A 27,163-nucleotide genomic window follows, 5' to 3' on the forward strand; every position below is an offset into this window, starting at 1 on the left:
ATGCTGTGCTGCATAAGAAGAACCAAACCGGTAAACTGCTCTCATTTGCTTCTTCAGTCATTCTGGCCTCTTTTTTTTCTTCCTTATGATAAAATGCAGCATCTCTAATGTGAACTTTATGCCTGTTGTTTTGTCTTCATTAGAGGAAAATGTTGGTGTATTTTCCTTTGACTCAGGGCCTGGTTCGTGTGAGCAGAAGTGTATCCACACTGAGCCCAGACACGCCTAGTTAATGTGATTATCCTGCATGAATGGATGTTGCCACAATGCCTCTCAGATCTCACACTGTACTTGCAGAGAGGAGCAAGACTGTGACTTCATTTATGGGCAGATGGGCATTCCCTCGTATTGATCAAACACTCGCAAAACGTGACAGATTAATCAACGATACTTGATCGATTCTGTATCATCTTTGCTCTTCAAGCTGGAATACTCCCGCATTTATTCAGTGGTTCCTCTGAAGTTAACACATTGTACCATTATTGTGACTTAAACAAAATATGTGCTTATAACTGATGCTTTAAATGTATGTGCTATTTATTTATTTTTACTTCTGATATCTTGGGCAGAAATTGATGACACTGGAAAGTAAATTTCCACAGTGAGAAGAAAAAAGGGTGGGGTACAGATTGAGTGAGCAGCACCATCATGTCAATGGCCTCGAGGGAATATAATGGGAATAAATGAGTCTAAATGGATTATTATAGTCCTCCAGCTTAATAAGTGGATCCTGTCAATGGAGGGTATGGTGAAGTATGCACTCATTTAAAGGGTGCGAAAGGGTGGTGTTGGCTAGCTTATAATAACCCAGAGCCTATTCTCAGTGGCAGTAAAAAAAATAAAAAAAGAAGGTGTTGCATGGGCGCGGGTGGGTCTGGACAGTGGAGGAGGAGGTGAAAGGTGCTCTCTTGTAGTCCCGCACCTATCATAGTGGTTTTGTTTGTGATCAGGGACCAGTTCTTGGTAGTACCTCAAAAATAATTCTGATTTAATCTGATTTATAACAAACACTGAATTCTGATAGGACTTGCTTGCTTCTTAAATGTCATCCTGCATGAGTCATATCAGCTGTGGCAGGGAGGGAGAAACAGAGGAAGAAAAGAAAGCGAGTCTTTCATGTCGAAAGACATGCGGGGAGAGGAAAATGCAGAGAGATTGACGGGAGCGATCGAGTGGTAGGGTGGAGTGTAGTTGGTGCACATGGGGATAGATGGAGTGAGGTGTAGAGAAAAAGGGGAACCTGGTGGGCATGGAAAGAGAGGTGGAAAAAACCCACAGGGAGGGAGATCGGGGGAAGGTAGAGGGAGGCATGCATGCAGCAAAGCAAAAAAAAAAAATGCAACGACAAGAGCAAAAGTAGATGGATATTAAAAATGGAAACAAATGTGATGGTGACAGAGAGAGGGATGTCGGGTGTAGGAATTGAGCAGGTGCAAATGTGAGGCAGAATGGGGGGGGGGGGGGGGGTGGGAATGATAAAGGAATAGAAGCCGGCATGCTGCACTCTGCAACCATGTGGGTGAGGCACCGGCTTTTTCCCACAGTCGCATTAACACTGTCGCTGCTTTGAGTATCACAGGGAAAAAATATCCGCCTGACATAGAAGCACTTATCACGCTGTTCTTGCTTTTCATGAGCCTGGGCATGAATTAATCCAAACCGACTCAGTGGTCTTCATGGAAGGATGAGCAAAGAACAGGGGGGCAGTGTCTGCTTTAAAACATGGCAACGTTGCTGTGGGTGCTGCCATTGTGGTGTTAAGTGCTGAATCTGAGTAAAACAAACGGTAGCACTTCGCATTTAACTCTTCCCACTATGGCCCCAGTCTCTAGCTCTGGATTTATTTAAATTTAGTGAAAAACTCAACCCCAAGACGTTGTCAAATCCCACCCATGTCTGCTCTTTTAAAAGTGCCTCTCCACCTCATTTCCTTGTTCCCCAAAGACAAACTCCTTAATTAAGGCGCAGACTTCAAGCTTAAAGAAAAGGATCTCCTCTTCTACCATGGCTCCTCGTGCCCTCAGTGCCCTCTCCTCGGAGCCAAAGAATTAGCCACAGCCCTCATCTCTTGCTTCCTCCCCCTCCCCCTCTCTCAAAGCACCACGTCCAAACCCCAGCCTCTTTCCTCCAGCTCCTCTGCACTTCCACTTGCCTTCTCTGCTCAGCACCTTTCTTCGTCCTCATCCCATGGCCCCTATGAGATCAGCGGCAATTGCAGAGCCTTTGTTCAGCAGAGAGCCGGCGTAATCGAATTAAGGCTGCTCCAGAGGATGTAATGACGCTGGCATATGGCTGCTTATTAGGTGCTGTGGTGCATCTTTTCCCAGGCTGTCATAAAAAAAGAAGAAACAAGCACTACATCCTTTAACATTGCTCATCAATTCACTGTCAAAAGGAACAAGAGAGAGGGAGAGAGAGAGAGGGTGAATCAGTGAGAGAGCGGGGGCTGTGGCAGTCACCACCTGAGCCCTCCTCTCCTCATCTGCAGGAGATAGCTGGCTAAAAGGGTGTGGTGCTCTGCTGTGTCTGTGTGTGTGTGTGTGTGAGGAGCCAGAGAGAAGAGTGGGGAGCAGTTTGCTCAGTGAGAAGAGTGAAAAAATGACAGAAAGAGAAAGGAGATATTCCGAACATAGACAGCAGCAAGTCATTGCTGTCTGAATGATTCCTGCAGAAAGCAGACAGACACTGAAATCACGCTGGCATGTTCAGGTGAAGTGTGTGTGACACTAGCCGAGCTGATAAAATGATCCCTATGCGTACCTGCAAACTGTGACAGTAAGACACATAATAGGGTAGTTTTTCCCATTTCATTAAAATTAACCCTGTATTTTATGACTTACATTATCTTTAAAGAGACTTTTGTGAAGCAAATTCAGCTCCTGTGTCTGTTATGTTTGTGATAAAAGGGCCTCTGTAACTCCACCATTACCAATGCTAATACTACCTTTGATATTCCTTTCAGCAGCATTTGATCCAAAGCTGGAAGGAGCAGGGACGTGAAAAGGGAGTGTCCTTTTTGAAGGGATAAGTGGAATAATCATGTTTTAAAATAAAGACGTGATTATAATGCCTGCTTAATGTGTGCATTAGAGTGAGCTGTGGTTCTGTGGTCATTCAACCAGCACCATGTCTTTTCCCCCCATTCCCGAAACATGTCCCTAATGGCACTGGCAATGAGGCAGTGCGAAGGTGGTGGATTGTTGCTGTGTGTCAACATTGGGGGATGGTGTGTGTGTGTGTGTGTGTGCAGTTATGGATCTGTCGGTAAAAACCATTGACTCTGGGGTGTGGTTCTCACGACAGACGTGCCCACCCAAGGACAGAGACAGGGAGAGAGAGAGAGAGAGCGCACAGACCACTGCCGATAGGTAAAGCCGTCAAATAATGTGCTGAGCACATTTTAGCACAGCCATTTATTACTTTTACAGGCCGGACAGACGTATTTTTGTCCTTTGGCGATTGGCACTGTAAATAACGTTACTAACTGTTAGATTCCCATCATGAAGATGGTTGTTTCTCACTTGCGTGCCCTCAGTGCCCTGTCAGTGTGTCTGACAGCAACTGTGTGTTGCTATAATGAGAATTGCATAAATGTTTCACAATCATACCAGAAAAGACCCATTATTTTGCACAAATTCCACTGTTTGCTTGCTAATAAGCACACTTTTCACTGGTTAATGGGGTGTATCTATGGCAACCAGAAAGGCCGTGTTCATCGAGGAAGCACTGCAGGCTAATTGTTATAAGTAATTTGATTACCCTGATAATGCAAATATGTTGTCTCATTGCAAATTAATCAAGGAAGCCACAGAGTCTTGGTGTGAAGGGAGCATGTCTTCTGGTGTGCTTTACCTTTGGGAGGTGCTGCTGTATTTATGAATGAAAATGTGTGCCGCACAGACAAGTAACTAAGTAGACGAGCGCCTGTAGGAGAGTATGTGACCAGAGTTCAATTAACAGTCACAGTTCTCATGGAGCCTATAATGAAAGCATCTGGTGCAATATTTCCTTTTAAACAGGATTTTTTATGCATTGCGCCACTGGTGAGTATATACTACAGCCACATTTAATCAAAGCTGTGTCATAAATCTTCCCGTACATGGTAACACATGACAGGAGTCAGATAATGATAGAGCAGCACCTTTTAAAGGGTGACGCACAGACAAATGTCAATAATTCAAATGATGATGCTACAGTTGTGGTAATCTTCCTTCCCCTTCTCCTTACACTGTTATGAGATCACTTGGCAGTCTGCTGGTATTTTATTACATTTGCACTCACACACACCCAGATTGCTAAAGTAAATGACATCCCCTTCTGTTCCAATAATGATGTCATACCCTGGCCATTCCAAACACCATCATCCATCCCTCTCTTTCACCCTGTCTGACTCACAGTTTGCAGTAATTGTATTAAGTGTTAAGTGCTTGGGTCAAAATTTTAGCAATTGTAAGCACCTATGAGATCAGAAATAATAATAAAAAAAGGCCTCAGAGACCTGCATTCTTATTCAGAGCAAAGGGTGTGCCAGTCTGTCTGCCTCCATGTCGCCGATCTGCTCTTATAGCACTGCTCCTCTTTGAGTTTATTGAGATTATATAAAAACTGTTTTTTAAGAGGAGGAGCAAGTGTAGGCAAACAATATTCCATTCCTTTCACAACCCGTGGTTTTATAGTATTTTTTTTGTATAGGTTTTAATATTGCACTGCACAAAATTGCTTCAGGAAGATGATGTATTGGATTTATACCCTGAGCCCAAGAGTCTGCTGCGAATAAAGGTGGAGGAGGTGGCTTTACCAACACAGATGCGCCGTGGCCTCGCTGCTCCAATATTGCAGTGACACACTGACCCTGAGGAGGACGTGTTGGTTTAGGGCCTCTGGCTCTTAAATCATGTCTCACGAATGTCATGTCTAGGCAACTGTCCAAGTCAAACCTCATGTTTAATACAGGAATCGGAAAACAGACACATGGATGCAGTGCATGGGCCAGTGTCTTTTTCCACTTAGATTCACTGACCTTTAACAAGATGCCACTGCACAGTGACACTAACATACACACCTATAACCCCATCAGTCCTGCACCTTACCCTTATGCTACATCACACACTCATCCTTAGCCATGCTGATTGCTCCCACTGATTTATGAGTTTCTATTGGCCTGCTCCCCCGAGGGGTCAGATGCACTGCCAATCAGGGTGACATATATTCTTTCATAGCACCAACCAGTAGACGTGATGAGTTAGCACTCTGGTTGTCAAGGTAACCTTTGATGGTTGGGAGGGGTATAGCAGTGAATGCTGAGGAGATTCTAGGCAGCTGGTTCCCTAGCAGCCAGAGATGGAGCTTTAGAATGCTACTTCACCTCAAGGACAGAGATGCACTCATTATTTTGGAGAAAGAGCCTCCGTTTTTGAACATCTATGGTTTTTTTTTCTGCTCACAGTTTTGTGGATATTCTCAGCAGAGAATGCAGCAAACACTGATGCGCAGTGGTTTCCCTTTTTAAGTGTATTCACTGAATCTGTTTCAGCAGCCTTATCAAGAGGACAATATCCACCTCATGTCTGAATGAAATAAACCACAATAACTGCCTGGAGTCATGTTGTTTGTTGTGCCACGAATCCAAGTGTTCACAATGTTCACTATCTACTATGTTCAGAGAAATCAACCCCGACACATATTCTCGTGATTCACCACGGCACTAAATCTCCCTTTTCCAGCACCCGACATGACCAAATATGGTACCTTTATTCTATTGTCAGAAGTGACTAGTTCCTGACCAAGCTGTGACACACAGAAAGACCATTTCCATTTTGCAGTTTTCACTTATTTATCATTTGGCTTACTGATGCTGAACTGCCTGCATGCTCTGGCAGTTTGTGTTTGCCTTGTGTTGCTTATTCACATTCATTTATGATGCACATTTCAATCTTTGGATTAGTTGAACCTTGGCAAGAATATATATATATATATTCTTTTTTAAATCTTAATTTGTTTGCCAATTCATTTTGAATGTACTGATTCATTTTGTTTGCCACTTTCAGTGCTCATCATTCATTCCTTTTATTTGATTTGATTTCTTTTCATTAGATTTTTATGACTCATAGCACAACCCACTATTTGATGGACAACTATGGAACCAGTAACTCAAGGTAATATCACGGAACCCCTTTAAATATTACATGTTTTGACCTTTTCCTCCTACTCTTGCTCCTTTTCCAGTCCTACACTTCTATTTAATTCCCCAAAAATCCTGAAACCCTAACCCAATTTTTCCAGCCTATGATTCTCCAGTGAAACCCCAACTCACAAGTTAACTAACGAATACCTCTCATAGCACATTCTTTTGTCACTTTCCATCTTCTGACTTTTCACTCATGCATCTTTGGTGGAATTGTACACTCCAAAAATAAAATTAAAGTTTGATCACTTGAATATGTGTTATTATCATCCCCAAGCTACCGAGCTACGTGCCACAAGTAGTTTTTATGTTATGTTATGTATGTATGTTTTTTATGGGGCAGCCCATGGTCAAGATTAAAGGATTACCAGGATTACATACCATTGCTCCCTGGGCGCAGATCAGTGCTGCCCACTGCTCCTACACTACTGTGTGTAAAATAAGTTAAATGCAGAGGTCAAATTCACTATCACTAATTGGCGTGTGTGCAAAAATAACTTATTGTAATTCTAAAAAGAAATATCAAAAATAGCGAGAGTTCTACAGTTTCTTGTGCTGGTTTCCACTGGATCTGCACATTAGCTGATAATTAATTAACAACTGTATTTTCTTTTGTCTGCCAGGTGGAGAAAAATGAGGATGTGGACCAAAAGATTGAACAGGATGGCACCACTAACAAACCTGAAGACAAGGCCCACAAGGCTGCCACCAAAATACAGGCCAGCTTCCGCGGACACATAACTCGGAAAAAGATGAAAGGTGGAGAGGAAGACAAGGACGAAGACAGTCCTGCGGCTGCAGAGGACACGACAGAGGGAGGAGAGAAGGTAAACGGAGAAGAGACACCTGCAATCGAAGAGGAAGCTGCAGGAGAAGAGGCCAAGAAGGAGGAGGAGACAAACCAAACCAAAAGCCCAGTGGCAGAAAAGCCGGCTAATTCTCCAGCAGCTGCCGTCGCTGCGTCTCCTGTAGCGGCTGCCCCAGCTGCTACTTCTCCTGCGGCTGCCACGGCGTCTCCTGAGCCCCAGAAAGAGGAGCCAAAGGCTGAGGAGAAAGCTGAGGAGAAGCCCAAAGAAGTGGAGGCCCCAGCGGTGGCAGCCAAGAGTCCCACGACAGCCACAGCTGAGGAGAAGAAGGAGGAGGAGAAGAGTGAAGAGAAAAAGGAGGAGGCCAGACAAGCCGACGTGCCTGCTGCTGTCAGCTCGACAGCCGAGAAGGAGGAGCCTAACCAAACAAATGATAAACAAGGTATGCAGGATATACTTAAAATTCCTGTATGATTTAATAAAAAAAATCCCTACCTGCAGACTAACAGTTTACCAATAAAATAAGCTCAATTGGAAAGACAGAACAGGATAGAACCAGATACTGCTGCCCGTATTTGCAATAACATTTTATCCAGAGATAAAAAAAAATATTCTCGACACTCTCACCAATCAAGAAGCAATTTACTCCGTGTAAAAATCTTATAAACATCAATACGTGCGTTATCCTGTAGCCTGCTTGGCAGGCATCACAGGAAATAACTGCGTGTTGGGTCTTTGGGATTTAACGCTCTTTGGCAGCGCTCCACCATTCACAGGTTAATGCAGAGGTACAGCTCAATATTTGATTAGACAGACAGTTGACTCTCGGTCTGTGCAAGATGGGGGAACAGTATATTGATGAGGTGTGTAGACGGAAAGCATCGGTGCTCAAGCGACTCCAGTTCAGGGAATTAGCACAACTTCCTGTGCTTCTCTGAAGGGTTCACAAGATTTGTGAAGTGCTTCAATCATTTACTGGAAAGACAACACCGACACTGGTGGATTGATGACCGCCTCAAACCTGTGGTACACGCGTCACAGTCAAAACATTGATGACAACCTGATAGATTTCGCGGCAATCCATCATAAAATGTCCTATTACAGCAGAACGTACACTCCCATAAAAAGAACGAAGGTCATGAAATTATATGGGGATGCTGACAAAATGAACTTCCACAACATACACTTGACATTAACCCATATATCTGGTCCAAGGACTCTCCGGCTGGGTCAGACAAGTAGTTAATGGAGCATGCTCAGTCTGCATTAGGTGGAGAACAAGCAAACACACACAGCTGTTCTTCTGAGGACACTGTTCCATTCATTTGAACAGCCTTAACAAAGCATTATCCCTTACCTTAACAATTACCAGTTCATATCTAACTGTAATAAACCTTCACCTTAACTTAACCACAGTTAAAATATTAGCCCACAACTTAACCAGTTCCATTCCTCATTAGTACCTGGTTTTGGTCTCCATGGGAACCACTGGTCCTGGCAAGGTCGGTGTTTATTCCACACACACACACACACACACACACACACACACACACACACACACACACACACACACACACACACACACACACACACACACACACACACACACACACACACACGGACACAGAACTACATGGAAACTAGGTCACCTAGACATCGCTCTCTTCCCTGTTGTCATAGTTACCACCTCCATGGGATAGTTGGCCTGCATGGAACAAAGCAGGGATAACAGGTGCTCTGATTTAAATGAATGATTAATGATCCTTACCGGTCACAAGCCGCACCAGAGAAGCCTGTCACAAACAAACAGCACTTGACAAAGAGCCGCACAATAACAAACCACTGCTGGCCATAATCTGCTTTACTAACAGAGCGGACTCGGAGAGCAAATGAATATTTATAACAAAGTCACTTGGCCAGGATTTGTCAGCACACAGACTGTGTTACATGCAAGGACGCCAGGTACTCTGATCTGTCTGAATAATTTACGATGTAGTCTGCCTTTGATCCAGATTCTCCATTAAGGATATTCGGCTTTACTGGCCCAACTTAGTTACATCTAACCAAGTTGCTGGCTGTATATCTGACAGCATAATGAATTATATAGCACTGTATATTCACACAAAAGGAAAGCAATGAATTAAATTAAATATATTTTTCTTTTTTTTTTAACCCCACCACCCACCTATTTCCAGTTGACATTCTCTGAGTCAGATTTTAATTAAACGGAAGAATTGCAACCATACGTTTGGGATCACACCCCTAAGTTCATAATTGTATTTTTCAAAGTGCATGTCAATTTTTCAAGGACAAGTCATGCAAACAGTGACTAATAAAATTACTTTTTACTTTCTTCCAACAAAAGACAACCAATCCTCTTGCTTTTAGTAGACATAAGTCTGCGTTTATTTTCTTCTTGCTGTTTAAAATGCAACCCACTGAGTATGAAGTAAGAATATAACGTTTAGAGCATCACGGGACTGGCATGCGGTGAATCATGGAAACATAATTGATCCCGTCACTTTCAATCAAAATTTCAATCAAATCAATTACATTTGTATAATCCAATTCCTACTATGTACATAATGCGTCATCCTCGTTTTGGGTAAGACACATATCTCCATTTCTTATTTGATAACGCACCAGCAAAACTAAACCTGCATTTTAAAGTAATATCTCTGTGGTAAAAATAAATGGGATGGCACTTTGTGTCAGAAAGCAGGTATTTACAGGCGCAGCATTGCACACTGGGTGAAATCATATTTGCATCTCGCAGGTCAGTGACTGTTGAGAAGGACATTCACAAGTCTGTCAAAACAGCTAACAAGCTAATTACCTCTTACCTGCTATGACTCATGCTGTCTTGAGTCACACATGATTACACACAAACTCAGGCTTGTGCGCGCACACACACACACATACGCACACTTAACACAAGCAATAACACTGACATGATCGCCCCATTTCTTTCTTTCTCTGCCTACCCCCCCCCCCCCTCTCTCTCTCTCTCTCTCTCTCCCCCTCTCTCTCTCACACACATGCTCCATCACCCCAATCTCCAGTGCAATGATGTCATTCTTTCATGACTCCTCTATCTATTAAAAGAGTATGAGATCACCGAGGTATGACATCACTGCTCTCAGGGTACTTGAATAATGGATTTTGCTCAGACACAATAAAATGGATGACTGATCGTATGATTAGTCTTATCCACAATTAAAAAAAAAGTAAATTAAAAGTAAAAGTAAAAGTAAATGTTTTAACTTGTAGACTATAGCAAAACTAACAGCAAAATAACAAGTTGTATATGATTTATAAAGAATAGAATAATACGTGAATGTGTGTGGTGTATCATAGATTGCTATTAGTATTACAATTCAGAAAACTGTGGCCATCCGTTGTGACAGGCAGAGATGCTGCTGTTAACATCTTGATGTCAGTTAAAGTGTTTCATGGCTCCATTAGGAGCACTCTCTTCCTGTATTATTTACACTCCCAATTTCAGATATTTTGTCGCGTCTTCTGAACGACACTGCCCTCAGCGTTACCTTGCGTGAACGACATGGAATCATGTTATGTCAAATTCTTTTTTAACCCGTTCTTCTCTCAAACCCGCCTTTTATCCATCATATATCCTTCTTCTCAACCACTCACAGATGCTGCAGAGGAATCTAAGGCAGAGGAGGCCACCCCAGCAGCAGATGCAGCAGCGGAGGCCACCGAGTCCAAGAATGACTAAGGCAAAGTCAAATGCAAAGAAAGCAGAATTACGAATGAAGAATAACATAAAAACAAAAATCTAAAAAGGTTGCCCTTTGCCTTCCCAATGAGAAGGCACTCCGTTTCTATTTGTTTGTCATTTTTTGTGTGGCAATGATTTTCTCATGTTGGGGGGAGTTTCCAGCGTGATGTTTTTTGGCTCAAGCTAATACTTTGAGGAAGTGGTGATGATGATGATGATGTTGTAGTTGATGATTATGGAAATATGATTGTTACTCTGATTATGATGATGATGATGATGGCGATGATGGAGATGATGGGGAGGAGGATTTGATTTGCTTCATCTTCACTATTTAATGTAAATGAAATATCTGTGGAACGACCGCTTCCAACTGGAGGTTCACACATTTAAAATGCATTGACAATGCGCCACATTTGATTTGCATTGCAATGCACTTTATTAGTCACATTTAAGTATAATCCGTTTCGCAAAGATGCACACAAACTGGTTTCAAAAACTGCAATCCTAGTTTTCGACACGGCACAAGTGTACTGAGAACACAGCAAAAGTAGATAAAGTATGTGACACACTGGATGGAAAATAGAATGTATAGTTAAATGTGTGACATCTCCACTTGGACGACTTTGTCCTGATTCCAAAAAAAACCACACATACGACAAGAATGTCACTCTCTCTCTGTTCTGCTTGAGTCATTCAAGCTTGGTTTACACCCCTTTTACATACTCACATTTATAATAAAGGACCTGTTGCCATTTGAATGACATGATCATACAATAAACTATAGAAATCTGCTATAGTATTGATGTAACTGGCTCTTACATGACAATTTGTGTTCTGCCAGCCAACTGTGAGAACAGTAGCATGAACCATCGAACCAGATGCATGATGGGAACTCTCCCTCTGAGAGGAACTTTTTCGCAGTCACAAAAACTTAAGAGGTGTGGCGGCTTCTTTTTGATGTCTTTGGTGTTGTTATGACAGTTTATATGAATTGGAAAATTACTCTTGCACTGATGTTACAAGAAAAAAAGTTTAAAAAAAGAAAAATCTTAACAAACGAGCATACACAAAAAAAATACTTTTCCTATGTTCCAGTGAGTGCAATGTCCAGTTTCAACCTTATCAAGGAGTTCAAACTTGTGAGAAAAACATATGAAAAAAATAAAAATGGTTTCAATGTCTGTTTTCAAAATAAAGCAAATGTGCCAATTACCACCATAAACTGTGGAGTTTATTTAGAATAACTGTTTGATATAACTCATTACACGTCGATCAATGACTTGAACATACAGTATTCAATTCTCAACCCCTCAATTTTTCATACATAAACATTTTGATAGAAAACGTTAGGTGCAGTGCACAAGAAGATTATTGTTTCAATTTTCACTATGAGTGCTATTCAAATTAATAGTTCGGAACACATGCTTTTAAATCTAATCTAGTGCTGAATTAACATTATACAGCTGGTGTGAGGGGAAAGTTATCTTAGTTATCTTATACTATGTCATCCAAAATCATCCAAAAACATAATTGTATGGTTTGTCATCCAAAATTACACCAATTGTACAATATGTCATCAAAATCATCAAAAAAGTCATAGTATAGTATGTCATCCAAAAAGTCTTCAAAATGTCATATGTCGTCCAAAATTTGACAAAAAGCCCTACTTTTTAGTATGTTGACCAAAATTTGACAAAAAAGTCATAGTATATTTTGTCGCCCAAAATGACCCAAAAAAGTCATAGTATAGTAGGTTGTCCAAAATCATCCAAAAACATCATAGTATGTCGTCCAAAATGACACCATTACTTAATTGTACAATATGTTATCAAAATCACCAAAAAGTCATAGTATAGTATGTCATTCAAAAAGTCATCAAAATATCATATGTCGTCCAAAATTTGACAAAAAAGTCATAGTATTTTTTCTCGTCCAAAATCATCCAAAAACATCATAGTATAGTATGTCGTCCAAAATGACACCAATACTTAATTGTACAATATGTCATCAAAATCACCAAAAAAGTCATAGTATAGTATGTCATCCAAAAAGTCATCAAAATGTCATATGTCGTCCAAAATTTGACAAAAAAGTCATACTTTTTAGTATGTTGACCAAAATTTGACAAAAAAGTCATAGGTTAGTACATCGTCCAAAGTTTGAGAAAAAAAAAGTCATACTTTAGCATGTCATCCAAAATTTGACAAAGAAGTCATAGTATATTTTGTCGTCCAAAATGACACCAATACTTCATGGTACAGTGTGTCATCAAAATCACCCACAAAAGTCATAGTATAGTATGTCATCCAAAAAGTCATCAAAATGTCATATGTCGTCCAAAATTTATTTGACAAAAAGTCATAGGTTAGTACGTCGTCCAAAGTTTGACAAAAAAGTCATACTTTAGTATGTCGTCCAAAATTTGATAAAAAGTCATAGTATATTTTGTCGTCCAAAATGACCCAAAAACATAATAGTATAGTACGTCGTCCAAAGTTTGACAAAAAAAGTCATACTTTAGTATGTCGTCCAAAATTTGACAAAAACGTCATAGTGTATTTTGTTGTCCAAAATGACCCAAAAAAGTCATTGTATAGTAAGTCATCCAAAATCATCCAAAAACATCATAGTATAGTATGTCGTCCAAAATGACACCAATACTTAATTGTACAATATGTCATCAAAATCATCCAAAAACATCATAGTATAGTTTGTCGTCCAAAATGACACCAATACTTAATTGTACAATATGTCATCAAAATCATCCAAAAACATCATAGTATAGTATGTCGTCCAAAATGACACCAATACTTAATTGTACAATATGTCATCAAAATCATTCAAAAAGTCATAGTATATTTTGTCGTCCAAAATGACCCAAAAACATCATAGTATAGTAGGTTGTCCAAAATCATCCAAAAACATCATAGTATGTCGTCCAAAATGACACCAATACAATTGTACAATATGTCATCAAAATCACCAAAAAAGTCATAGTATAGTATATCATCCAAAAAGACATCAAAATGTCATATGTCGTCCAAAATTTGACAAAAAAGTCATAGGTTAGTACGTCGTCCAAAATTTGACAAAAAAGTCATAGTATATATTGTCGTCCAAAATTACCCAAAAAAGTCATAGTATAGTAAGTCGTCCAAAATCATCCAAAAACATCATAATATAGTATGTCGTCCAAGATGACACCAATACTTAATTGTACAATATGTCATCAAAATCACCAAAAAAGTCATAGTATAGTATGTCATCCAAAAAGTCATCAAAATGTCATATGTCGTCCAAAATTTATTTGACAAAAAGTCATAGGTTAGTACGTCGTCCAAAGTTTGACAAAAAAGTCATACTTAAGTATGTCGTCCAAAATTTGATAAAAAGTCATAGTAGGTTGTCCAAAATCATCCAAAAACATCATAGTATAGTACGTCGTCCAAAGTTTGACAAAAAAAGTCATACTTTAGTATGTCGTCCAAAATTTGACAAAAACGTCATAGTGTATTTTGTTGTCCAAAATGACCCAAAAGAATCATAGTATAGTAAGTCATTCAAAATCATCCAAAAACATCATAGTATAGTATGTCGTCCAAAATGACACCAATACTTAATTGTACAATATGTCATCAAAATCATCCAAAAACATCATAGTATAATATGTCGTCCAAAATTTATTTGACAAAAAGTCATAGGTTAGTACGTCGTCCAAAGTTTGACAAAAAAGTCATACTTTAGTATGTCGTCCAAAATTTGATAAAAAGTCATAGTATATTTTGTCGTCCAAAATGACCCAAAAACATCATAGTATAGTACGTCGTCCAAAGTTTGACAAAAAAAGTCATACTTTAGTATGTCGTCCAAAATTTGATAAAAAGTCATAGTAGGTTGTTCAAAATCATCCAAAAACATCACAGTATAGTACGTCGTCCAAAGTTTGACAAAAAAAGTCATACTTTAGTATGTCGTCCAAAATTTGACAAAAACGTCATAGTGTATTTTGTTGTCCAAAATGACCCAAAAAAGTCATAGTATAGTAAGTCGTCCAAAATTACCCAAAAAGTCATAGTACAGTAAGTTGTCCAAAATTACCCAAAAAAGTCATAGTATAGTAAGTTGTCCAAAATTACCCAAAAAAGTCATAGTATAGTATGTCGTCCAAAATGACACCAATACTTAATTGTACAATATGTCATCAAAATCACCAAAAAAGTAATAGTATAGTATGTCATCCAAGAAGTCATCAAAATGTCATATGTTGTCCAAAATTTGACAAAAAAGTCATACTTTTTAGTATGTTGACCAAAATTTGACAAAAAAGTCATAGGTTAGTACGTCGTCCAAAGTTTGAGGAAAAAAAAGTCATACTTTAGCATGTCGTCCAAAATTTGACAAAAAAGTCATAGTATATTTTGTCGTCCAAATTTACCCAAAGAAGTCATAGTATAGGATGACGTCCAAAATGACACCAATACTTGATCGTACAGTATGTCATCAAAATCACCCAAAAACGTCATAGTATAGTATGTCATCCAAAAAGTCATCAAAATGTCATACGTATGTCATTCAAAATTTGAAAAAAAAGTCATACTTTAGTATGTTGTCCAAAATTTGACAAATAAGTCATAGGTTGGTATGTTGTCCAAAATTTGCCAAAAAGTCATAGTATATTTTGTGGTCCAAAATAACACCAATACTTCATGGTACAGTGTGTCATCAAAATCACCCAAAAACGTCATAGTCTAGTATCTCGTCCATAATCACCAAAAACATCATTGTGTTGTTTGTCATCCAAAATGACACCAATACGTGATAGTATAGTATCTCGTCCAAAATCACCCAAAAAAGTCATAGTATAGTATGTCATCCAAAAAGTCATCAAAATGTCATATGTCGTCCAAAATTTGACAAAAAAGTCATACTTTTTAGTATGTTGACAAAGATTTGACAAAAAAGTCATAGGTTAGTACATCGTCCAAAGTTTGAGAAAAAAAAGGCATACTTTAGCATGTCGTCCAAAATTTGACAAAAAAGTCATAGTATATTTTGTCGTCCAAAATGACACCAATATGTCATCCAAAAAGTCATCAAAATGTCATACGTATGTCGTTCAAAATTTGACAAAAAAGTCATACTTTAGTATGTTGTCCAAAATGTGACAAATAAGTCATAGGTTGGTATGTCGTCCAAAATTTGCCAAAAAAGTCATAGAATATTTTGTCATCCAAAATGACACCAATACTTCATCGTACAGTGTGTCATCAAAATCACCCAAAAACGTCATAGTCTAGTATCTCGTCCAAAATCACCCAAAAAGTCATCCAAAAAGTCATCAAAATGTGATACTTTATTGTGTTGATCAAAAGGTGACAAAAAAGTCTTCGGTTAGTATGTTGTCCAACATTTGACAAAAAAGTCATGTCATCCAAAATCATCCAAAAACATCATAGTATAGTATGTCTTCCAAAATGACACAAATACTTAATTGCACAACATGTCATCAAAATCACCGACCAAAAAAGTCAGAGTATAGTATGTCATAGAAAAAGTAATCAAAATGTCATACTTTAGTACAGTGGTCTCAAACTCAAATGCACATCTATTGTGGTCAAGAGGGGGCTGGCCTAAGTGGGAAATAAGTGGGAAAAAAACAACTGTTTACAATATTGCATCATGATATCACATGTATACTTTATAATACTATTTATAAAGCCAAATTAATGTATAATAAAAATAATTAAAAAAACAGACATTTATTTTATGTTACACATATAATAGTGTGGACAACTGCAATCAAAATTTGTGCCAGGAGCCGTTTTGGCCACTGCCATTCGCTAAAAAGCGTATTAATATATGTAATTGAATGTTATATAATGATACATTTAATAATGGGATAATTATGACCAAATGTCTTATTATTACTGTTATAAAAACATTGCTAGCAAATATTATTATATTATATTATATCACCTCGCTGGCAGCTGTGCCTCAGCTACACACTGTGTTTAAAAGACGGTGAGGTCGTGGGCCATGTTTTCATTATAACATGATATTAAGTGGGGCAGCCAGTTAGAGACCCCTGCTTTAGTATGTTGTCCAAAATTTGACAAAAAAAGTCATACTTTAGTATGTCGTCCAAAATCACTCAACAACATCATAGTTTAGTATGTTGTCCAAAAAGTCACCAAAATTGTCGTAGTCTCATTGTTTTGTTCCTAATAAAGTGATCAGCTTCATTGTAGTGTACCTAATTGACCAGGTGGTGGAGTATATTACATAGTGATCAGTGATGCTCTTTGGTGGCCTGCTGCCTCAGTTCTCAAACAAAGGTTTTATGACGATTTGATTATTTAGTGAGTCCACCAAAGATGGAGTTTCCTGGAGTCAGAGATGAGTTAAGTTGAAAAGCTTTATTAGAAGCAACTCAGATCTGAGGAGAACTGAGACAATGCGGAACATAAAACAAGTATGTTAACAGTCACCTGTGAGTCCCAGAGTTAGGATATTTAAAGGTGCTTTCTCTGCCGAGGAGCTGACCTTGGGGAGGACTGCACAGTAGCGTCATCAGTCTTCTGCCCCATTCTGGTCAGGCTCAGCCAAAATATGAAGCGACGAATTTTGTAGACAACAGACTGGAGCCAGTGCTGCACCGAGGTCACTGTGATTACAACAGTTGTGGTACGCAACGTTCTGAATTGTTTAGGCTTGTGCTTAGGAATGGGAGCTGATAACTTTAGAGAAGGCCGAATAATGCTTTTCCCTTTCACTGTGTACAAAAAAACCCCAGAACAAAATAGTAAAGCGCATTAGTATTTCTCTATTAAGACGTCAAATTATAGTTATTTACTTTTTATTTACTTTTTATTTACTTCCTGAACATAAAAATGTAGGTTGAATACTTTGCTTGATTCATTTCTGACATCTCAGAGAAGAAGCCCAGTGAGCCGAATTTGGGTATAAAAAGGTGAATTCCGTTTGTTATTTGCCAAAGAAATAACTATAATGTTTTTAGTTTTAAAAGCATTTTTGAAAGATTCCTAAAATATTTATGTTTTCTTGTTTTTATGACAGGTGGTGTCATACATTTGTTAAGCGCTGTGTAGTTACTTGAAACCATATGAAAAGTCATACACACCATTCCTGGTCAAAAAGCACGTTTTGAGGTCAGAAAGTCATAGGATTTTTATTGTTGCTTGCTTTGCATTTCCAACTTAGCCACGAATTGCAACCTCGAGGTGAACATAAATACCAGCCTCAGTTCTGTCAAAAGTTGTATATGACCTTAACAGTAATGAGCTGCTCTGCTAAATGGACTGAGATCCAGTTTTTGATGTTTCTTTTATAATCCTCGCCCTCTCTGCAAAGTTCTCTGTCCTTATACTTATACTTGTCTGAAAATTGGAAACAAAAAGCTCACTGTTTTAAGGAGCATTTTCCCCACTGTTGTGTCCCAGTGTACTCATCGGCTTTTCTCACCAACAGCTGTTGCGGGAAATCGGGAATATTTCTCTTTTGTTTAACTCGCCTGGATTTCCCCAGCTGTCGAAGCAATTAGAGCAACACATTGTGCAATAGCCAGCTTGTTTTTCTCGTCTTATTTTAGTCACAATTACATTTCTCCGCCTCTCCTCAGAGTGGCTGAGATTGATGGAGAACAGTGTCCTCTCATCCAAACGCAACTGAGTGGGGGCATAACTTGGTTTGTAGTGACACCCAGTGGAGAGTGGCGTTACTGCAGTGATCCTGATGGATGCAGCATGCTGCAGTGATGAGACTTACCTTTCACATTGAGCTGTATCTCACTTGCAATTCTCACACTTTTCATGGACAAAAACGTCTTCCAGAGAAAACGTAACAATACACATATTATTTTTATTTGCATGATACATGGTGATAAACATAACAGCGCCATTAAATGTCTCTGTGTTCCAAGCGATCAAAGGAAAAAGAAAAGAGCTTTACTGTCGCCAACATCTTCAGTCACATTCAAATGCAGAACACTGAATTCAAACAACTTTATTTTGTGTTATGAGCATTTTCTCATATACCTTTATTACATATATATATATATATATATTTTTTTTTTAAGAAACTCACTGCAATTACCTTATGACATGATAAAGTAAAGTAAAATAGAAAACAACAACGGGACACTGTGCTGTGTCATAGTCCATGATTCAATCTTAATTTCCCATGACAGAGGGAAGTACAAACATGATAGTTACAGCTGCAGTTTAAATCTTTAAATGCTGAGTTTGTAGAAACACAATCTTATGGATCTTCTGACTTTACAACATTCCACTGTAGAAACATCATACTGTATATATACACACACAATGGCAGAAAAGAAGAATCTAAACTTAAAAAAATAAGAGGGTTACCACAGTAACCACACCTCAAAGGAAAGTAAATATTTAACCGTATAGGAATCCATTATGCCCCGTGTATGTATGTATGTATGTATGTAACTTCTCAGGTATAGGTTAATAATAATAGTGATAATAATAATACTGAAAAAAATAAATGACAAGCACACACACACACACACATAAGCCAGTTTTGTACACTAAAGCAGTGATGTTTTGAGGCAATGGTCAATAGTAAACTAAAAAGCTGTATCTACAGTTTTCAGTAGATATCCCCGATCTGTCTACAGAGGGTTGGTGCAGTGTCCATAGGCTGGGTTTTGGTTTCTATGAGCAATGCAAACACTATTTTTTTCAGTAATTTCTGTTTTTATTAATGAGATAGATCTCCATGGCTTTTATTATATAAGTGTTTTTCCTACATTAGTCAGTGCTTATCTGCTGTTTTTCTACCTTCATGGTCACATGGACATGGTAAGGTCCGCCTCATATGAAAATCACCAAACAAATGGATGACCAATAGCTGTCCACTGAAAATATCACCTCACGCAATTTGGCCTTGATGCGCTGAACTGTGCTTCATGCGTTCCAAGCAGGTCAAATTAAATTCTGAGCACAACTTGACACTATCTGACTTTAGTCGTCTTGAAGCACATTTTTAGTTTGTCTGAGAATCTGCCCAAGGCCAGCCTTGCTCTGCCCTGAGGTGTTCTTCGTTCATTTATTGTTTTTTTTTTTTCATTTTAATTTTCTATGGGACACAAATTGTGACGGACAAACTTGGCAGAAAAGAAATGCGGCACAGAATGCTCTCATGCAAAACCAATCGGCAACAGTTTCTAGATCGTTCATGTCATTTTACAGCCAGGTAGCTGTTGCTGATAAACTAGCATTCTCAAGTATGGGAAAGCCAATGGATAGGAAAAAAAAGTGGTAAGAGAACCTGCACAAATACCCACATAGTACAAAAACATCAGGAGTCAAGTTAATCCATGTTAAAGTAGATGCACCAGAGTTGCTTATTCAGTTATAAAAGAATGAAATGAATGCAAAGCATGTGTATGACCGTCGTCAACAAGCATAAAAGAACAAGTCGCTTTCATTTGTCGTGACCGAAAGAAAAAGTTTGAACTGCTATGGGCAACACCACAAAGTCACATAGCATTTACAAAGAAAACACTGGGAACAAATCTTTTAATGTATGATAACAAGGATGACATTAATTACACGCGTGTAATTTTACAGTACTAGTACAATCTCGGTTTGGTTGTTTGGGAGAGCAGAGACTTGAATACACACACATCCGGTCATGGAGCTGAGCTGGGCGCTGCAGTCCGTTTGCTATGAGTCGCCTTGGAGTGCGTCAGTCAGAATAAATGGTGACGCAAGAAGGCAGCTAATAGTTTAGTGCGCATTTTCAGCAATTCTCACCACAACAGCACTGATTTGTTGAGTTGTTATCTAAAAGAACTGCAGTGTTTGAAAGATTCTCCCTTTACAGAATATTGACCCAGTATTTATCTGTAGGTAATGAAATAAATTCCAATATTTTGGCAAAAGTGTGAGGGGACAAGTGGTGTTAATATATGGTACATATTTATTAGAGAAGCCCATCAGCACAGTGGCCTTCAGTTTGTTTCCTTTGTTGCTTCCATATTACATGTTGGTACATGAACAAGCATTACAGGATAAACATTGTATTTCACTCTCTACAATATCCTGTAAGCCAATTCTTATATCATCTCAACTGTACCAAACTATTTTCTGTTTGAAATATTTCCCCCAAACATCATTGAATAATGGGCTTCGGGTTGCATGACAGGACAGGGTTGCCAGTTCAAGTGATCTAGAAAGTAATACCCTACTCAGAAACATGGTACAACATGGTCTCAGGACATTGGATTCAAGTATATTTACACACACACGCACACACACAACTAAAATGAATGAGGTAAAGCCTGAAGAAAATAACCTCAATATCAATATATTATGAATTTGTCTGTACCAGTTCATATTAAAACACACATACGTCTTTGAAAGAGGAAAACAACTAAAAAGTAAGTCATTCATTGGTGTCATACTTTTTTCTGTTTTTTTTTTTTTTTTTAAATCCAAATTCCAGCAGTATAGAAGAATCATCCTATAAGTCATGGAGTAAAAGCAAACACTGCGTGTGGCGCAGTACAGCATGCTGTACGTAGCCGAACACGGTGCCGCCTGCCGTGGAGCGGCGACAAGCTGCACAGTATGGTTGGTTGATCTTCAAACAAGCAAACACACACTGCAACGATCTCCTCTGTTTGCTGTTGTTACAGTGACAGAGCAAGTTGCCTTATCATAGAGAAATACAAAAAATGTACTATGTACAGTATGTGTCATTATAATCTACTCCTTTTCTTTGAAGTGAGAGTGCAGCTGCAGAACAAATATACGGAATTCTGTCGGGATAAAAGGTGAGTGAATCTCTGAATGAGGGTGTAGAAGAAAAACGAAAAGCAATTTTGTTCAGGTTTGCACTCCACATGTTAAACTATAGAATCACGTCAATTCTCTTCACTGCATCCTCAATTACGGGGCTGGATGACAACAACTGTAAGTGACTGCTGCACCTTGAACCAATGCCTCTAATGCTTCACGAGAGAAGTTGTGTTTATACAGACTTTAATATCAAGCTTTAATCACTGTACAGAAACATCTGTATACTCCCTTTGATTTCTGTGTGTGCTAGTTTCAAATTTACAGTATATGAATATTTGGCAGAAACTTTGCATGTTGCACATTAATGCACTGGTCAAACACTCAATCAAATCTACAATTCAACTTAAAACAAAGGGAATAATACGAGGAAATATACCTTATGTCTTCAGTACTTCTAGCAACACATGATTGTTGGCATCCCTGTGAGCAGAGTGCCTTTACTTTCATTCCCATCAAGACAAAAATACATCAAATCCCAAACCCGATCCAGACCCCAAAGACAAGATTTAGCAGAAACAAAGAAGTGCATATGGATTAAAAAGAGCAATGCATTTCTTTAAAAGAGCACTGTTTGCTTGTCCTGTCCTTAATTTCACTGTTTTTGTCGTTGTTCTTGAAACATTTTACTCATGAACCCATCGCTTGTTGTAATACCTGTAAGCAGTGCTTGAGAGCAAGTAAGGTTTTTATATCACGATGCAAACAGTCTGGAAGGGCGGTAATAAGGATGTTGGTGAGCTGGAGAGGAGGAGGAAGAGGAGAAGGAGGAGAAGAAGGAATGAAGGCCAGGAGCTGGGAGGAAGAGGAGGAAGGAGAGGACAGTGGTATTAACACTTGATGAAAAGGCAGGCGAAGGAGGCCAGCAAGAGCCACAGTGATTGAGATACACAGGCAGCGCCGTTGATATCTCGACCTGTCCCAGGTCCTACACAGAGAAAAGAGACGGAGACAAACAAGTAAGAACTTCAGTAATGAGACAGATCCGCCATCTGTCACCAGGGTTTTCCTTTTAACTAGAACAATTATGATAACTATTGTCATTCATATGAATGCTGTAGGTACTTTAGGACAACATCTTCGTAAGGAGGTTTCCTAAAAAGTAATCAAACTAACAACTATTTGATTTTAGTGGTATTTGCACAAAGTCATAATCCATGTGCTGTATTTAATCCAGCTACCTTTCAAAGGATGGCAACAAAGTTGGTGTTATTTAGCGACATCTAGTGGCCACATTATGCTACTGACCACTTTCCTCTCATAGCTTGACTACAGTATGAGTTGATTATCAAGGGAGAGCAGAGCAGAAGAGGGAGTTGTGAAATATGTGTTCACATAGAGGAACATTCCCATGATTGACAGGTCTTTATTTCTTGTTTTTGTGCATTGTCAAACTGAGGAGGTTTTATTAATCTGCTTTAGTTATTATTATTATTATTTTATTTATTTTGTAGAAAAGGAAGCTCAGGGAGAAATAGGACTGTTAATAATTAAAAAAGGACATCACAAGAGCGTACACACTGCATTTCGGCTCCACGGGTTCAAAGCTTCAACCAAATGTCACATTATTTTTTTATCCTAACTTGCCTAAATGCAGTGCAAACATCACTGAGGCGGGATAATATATGATACTGAATAATTATCTGAAAATCAAAGAGTATCAGGTGTTTGAAGGTATTTGGTTAATATTATAGTGACTACAGGCCCTAGATAGCAATCGAAAAAATGATGTGATGATACAATTATATGTTGTTGTGTATTCATGGAGAATCATCACCACAGATAGCATCTACTCTCTCTTTTTACAAAGCATAGTTTTTCACTTATTTCCATTTGTATTTACAATGGCTTTTATTTCTTTCTTTTTTTCTCACTGTTGTGTTGTTATGTTACTATTATGTTGTCAACATATGAGCACATTTCCAAGTTGTCAGTTGCAGTACAGAGAGGTGTTTGAGCTGTTGTTATCTGGTCAAGATGACATGCAGAATTGCTTGGTGCAACCCACAGAGCAATTGTTGTGTCTCTCCAATTCAGTAGGAAATTATGAACACCTTTATTATTTCCATATTTTAACTTCTTAATTCACACAAACTGAGAAAACATGTACCAGCTGCATATAATAGGCACTAATTTAGGGAAGAATTGAAACCAGCAACCTTTTTTATGCACAAAAACCAAAGCATTCATTTGTATGTAAACGATAGACAATAAGTATTATTTTGATATTGTTTTGATTGAAGTACGGTGATTTACAGCTTCATTGATTAGCAGTCGGATCAGTAAATATTTTGTTTTAGTTCGCTCTCTCTTTCCTAACATTATTTATTCATGACAAACACCAACAAGCACAAAACAGACTCAGTGAACATAAGCATGAGCATTCTGCAGACTAATAACTCATAATAAACAAACACATATAGCTTTACTGAATTGAAGAAAGTGAACATTGGGCTTACAGAGCTGGCAATATTTAAACAAATAATTACAGTTGATAATACACCAAATGCTAAACATCTTTTCACAGAAAAGTATTTGCAGAGCCACAGCAATCCCTGTGAAATACATTGTCTACGGTACTGAAACCATGTTCATCTGTGGTGTCACAAAAATGTGCAGAGCTGTACAATAATCTTCCACTTTGGATTCAAACAGTGAACTAAAGCAAATAACAATAGATGCTGTACTCACTATAGAGGAAAAGGCTGGCATTCTGGACGCCCAGTCGGTTTGAGGCCACACAGGTGTAGTTCCCATAATCCTCTTCGGTAACATTGGCAATCATGAGAACAGTGGTAGTGCCAAGAATTTGGATATTGATGCCCTGGGCGTTGGACAGCCTGGAGATAAAAGGGGAGAAGAGATGGACAAAAATGATGCAATTTTTCAGCAAATTATAAAATAACGGGAATTAGAGAACCTCAGAGCCAAAGGGGAGTCGGTGGCATTTGAGGCAAAATAATAAAAATGTGCTGTTTTTCAGAAACAAAGGAAAAAATGTAATAAAATCCACTAGAGCTTAATTAGCTAAAAAAGTTATACCCACAGATCAAACACAGTACACTTATTCATGACCTACTTCTTGGCTTAAAACTAGATGTGAATCATGTGATTATCAGCTTTAGTTACCTTCACAATGTGGATGACAGAATGTGGCTTTGCTGCATCAAGAAGGCGCTGTTGTACTAAACAGACCTCTGCGAGTCTCTCAACAAAATGACTTTGTCAGCACCGTGCACTTCGTTTTTCTCATGAATAAATTACAACATATTCAACGCAATGTTAATATAATTGATTTCACCACCCACTGAAGGCTGCGAAGGGGACATTTTGAAGACAATGAGATCCCTATGTTCAAAATCTAAATATTTACAATAAATATGTAGGTACACATTCATTTTATTCCATACAGAGTTGTGCTTTTGTGCAGGGGTCAGTGTCGTATTAGTAAATGCATGAGTCAGGACTGTTTCCCGTTTTAAAACAAACATTACTCATGTCAACATTTGGACGCAAAGCTGCATTAACCAGAGAGAAATCCTTGACCGCTCTCAGCAAAGGCAATGTCACCATCTCTCTTCTGACGTTTGCAGAAATGTGAGATGCATAAGAAAACATTAAATAAACAGTGCAAGTTTGACAAATTGCAACGACACCTCTCCTTTCATCAAACAAACAGAATCTTTGTGCTTCAGCGGTCGCATTTAAAATTAATAAGCTGCTGAAGTCCGACACTTCATGACCACCAAACTTCTGACAATCAATTATGTCAACCTTGGATCTTTCTCCACAGCAAATTAATCAATACAAAATGCTGACACGGACTTTATGCCTCACTGGTGTTTCTTACATCATCAGAGCCAAATAAACTCTTATAGTAACACAGCACTCATAATGGATTCTGCTTGTTCTGAGCTGATTGAGTCCTTTCGTATCATGAAAACAACGTGAAGTTCATTTCAGGCGCCTCAACTTAATCCTGCTTAAGTCGGGGTAATGCGGTAACCGGAATTTGAGCAGGGGATCGAGAAGTTTATGCTGACATATACTTGGCTGATAAAAAAAAGTATTAACATAAAAGGAAAATGCACATCATTGCACAGCATAATTTGGCTCGCCGGGGAATGAGGAACTTGATAAAGTGCTGAGGTTCTTCCCATAGGGACACCTTGGGAACAGCGGCTGGATGTGTGTGTGTGTGTCTGAAAGCAAAAGAGAGAAAGAGAGACCTAATGGAGGGCAAGTGTAACAGCAGTGTCCCTGCTTCATCTAAAAGCAAACCCCCCTCTGACGATAAGGCCAGCAGCAGATTTATTCTCCAGTGCGTCTTCATGAGAAGTGACTGTACTATTAAAAAGGCCTGCACATAGAGTGTGCTGCTGCTGAGAGAGTCAGATAATATACAGCACTGTGGGGAGCTGAAGACAAACCATTTTTACTATAGATTACAGCGCATGATTTTAACGCAGTGGTAAGGCATACAATTGACCTAAACGGGTCAGAACAGATAGAACTTTCTTTTGTTTTCATAGTGAGCATTTCTGTTTGGCTTCGTTTGCTGCACACAGGCTGCCAGTTTGAATGCCCAGCAGCAGAACACTGAGAATTAAGATCAGACGACGTGTATCGTTTTTTTGTGTTATTTGTGTTTTTTTCTCGAAGCATTTATCAAGGTAAACATTGCTACTGCTGATTTTAACTTTGTAAGTGTTGGCAAACATAGAACGACCGCCTGAAACCTCCCACCGCCGAGATTTCAAGTTCATCGTCAAATATGCTCATGTCTCTGCCAGCTTCTTCATCTGGCATTATAGACTGGAATACATTATCAGAAAAGTTGGCAGAGATGAGCACATCTATCTTTGCTGGACTGTTTTATACTGTGTGTTCTTCACAGGCAGAGGGCAGTAGTGATCTACTGGCCATCTTTAGTGATTTGTTCTTGATGCATGGAGACACTCTGCTACATTAAACTATGGATTGAAATGATTTGACCCGTCTGTTTGGTGGAGGGCAGGCTGTGGGTGTGCAGGGCTGCAGTCGCACACCAGCGGAGATGAAAGACCAGAGCAAATCATCAGAGGGACAGATTTGATTCTGTTGCGTTTGGGAGCATCTAAAGTAGGTTATCACTGCTGGAGAAAGTGACAGACCTGTTATGATTCAAGGCTGATGATAAATTAAATCAAGTGGGGAGTCCTGCTGAGACTCGTAACCCAGGGATGATTGAAAACGGTTCGGTGGCTGAGACAGCCATGTATCAGCTGGCAAAACAACAAACATAAATGTCTGTCACGCTGGCTGACAGCTCATTTTTGAAGTTTTCCCATGTTATAAACATTGATGGAGTGATTTACTGCACAGAGAGCAGAGGAGAGACACTCAACTTTAAGATGTTAAGTGGTTGTGGTCATGTAGCTGCTTCTATATGATGTTAATTTATACGACGATCTGTGTTACTTCCACTGTGCACAGCCAGTCAGGAGAGATACAAGGAGCAGGGAAGGTCCTGACAACCATGTTGTTACAGTGATCAGTCATGACCTCTTCGCCAGCGTCTACTGAGGCTAATTAGGTCTTCAAG

The 27,163-nt window shown here is 38.9% G+C and overlaps 2 protein-coding genes across 2 annotated transcripts in view; one reads left to right on the forward strand and one right to left on the reverse strand.

Moving 5' to 3' along the window:
- On the forward strand, positions 1-10,729 carry gap43 (growth associated protein 43; the record flags this gene model as incomplete). Its single annotated transcript, XM_083886070.1, has 3 exons — positions 1-30; positions 6,808-7,432; positions 10,647-10,729. The coding sequence occupies 3 exons, from the start codon at positions 1-3 to the stop codon at positions 10,727-10,729; spliced, it is 738 nt and encodes a 245-aa protein (XP_083742196.1).
- An 11,680-nt stretch (positions 10,730-22,409) lies between these two features.
- The window catches only part of lsamp (limbic system associated membrane protein), a gene marked incomplete at both ends in the record, with an annotated part of 186,018 nt that continues 181,264 nt past the window's right edge, over positions 22,410-27,163 (reverse strand). Inside the window, 2 exons of the mRNA XM_083886122.1 lie at positions 22,410-22,507; positions 24,271-24,419. Coding sequence (XP_083742248.1) covers positions 22,410-22,507; positions 24,271-24,419 — 247 coding nt within the window. The remainder of the gene's footprint in view (positions 22,508-24,270; positions 24,420-27,163) is intronic.

Source organism: Microchirus variegatus (genome assembly GCF_963457635.1).
Source record: "Microchirus variegatus genome assembly, chromosome: 3".
Lineage (NCBI taxonomy): Eukaryota > Metazoa > Chordata > Actinopteri > Pleuronectiformes > Soleidae > Microchirus > Microchirus variegatus.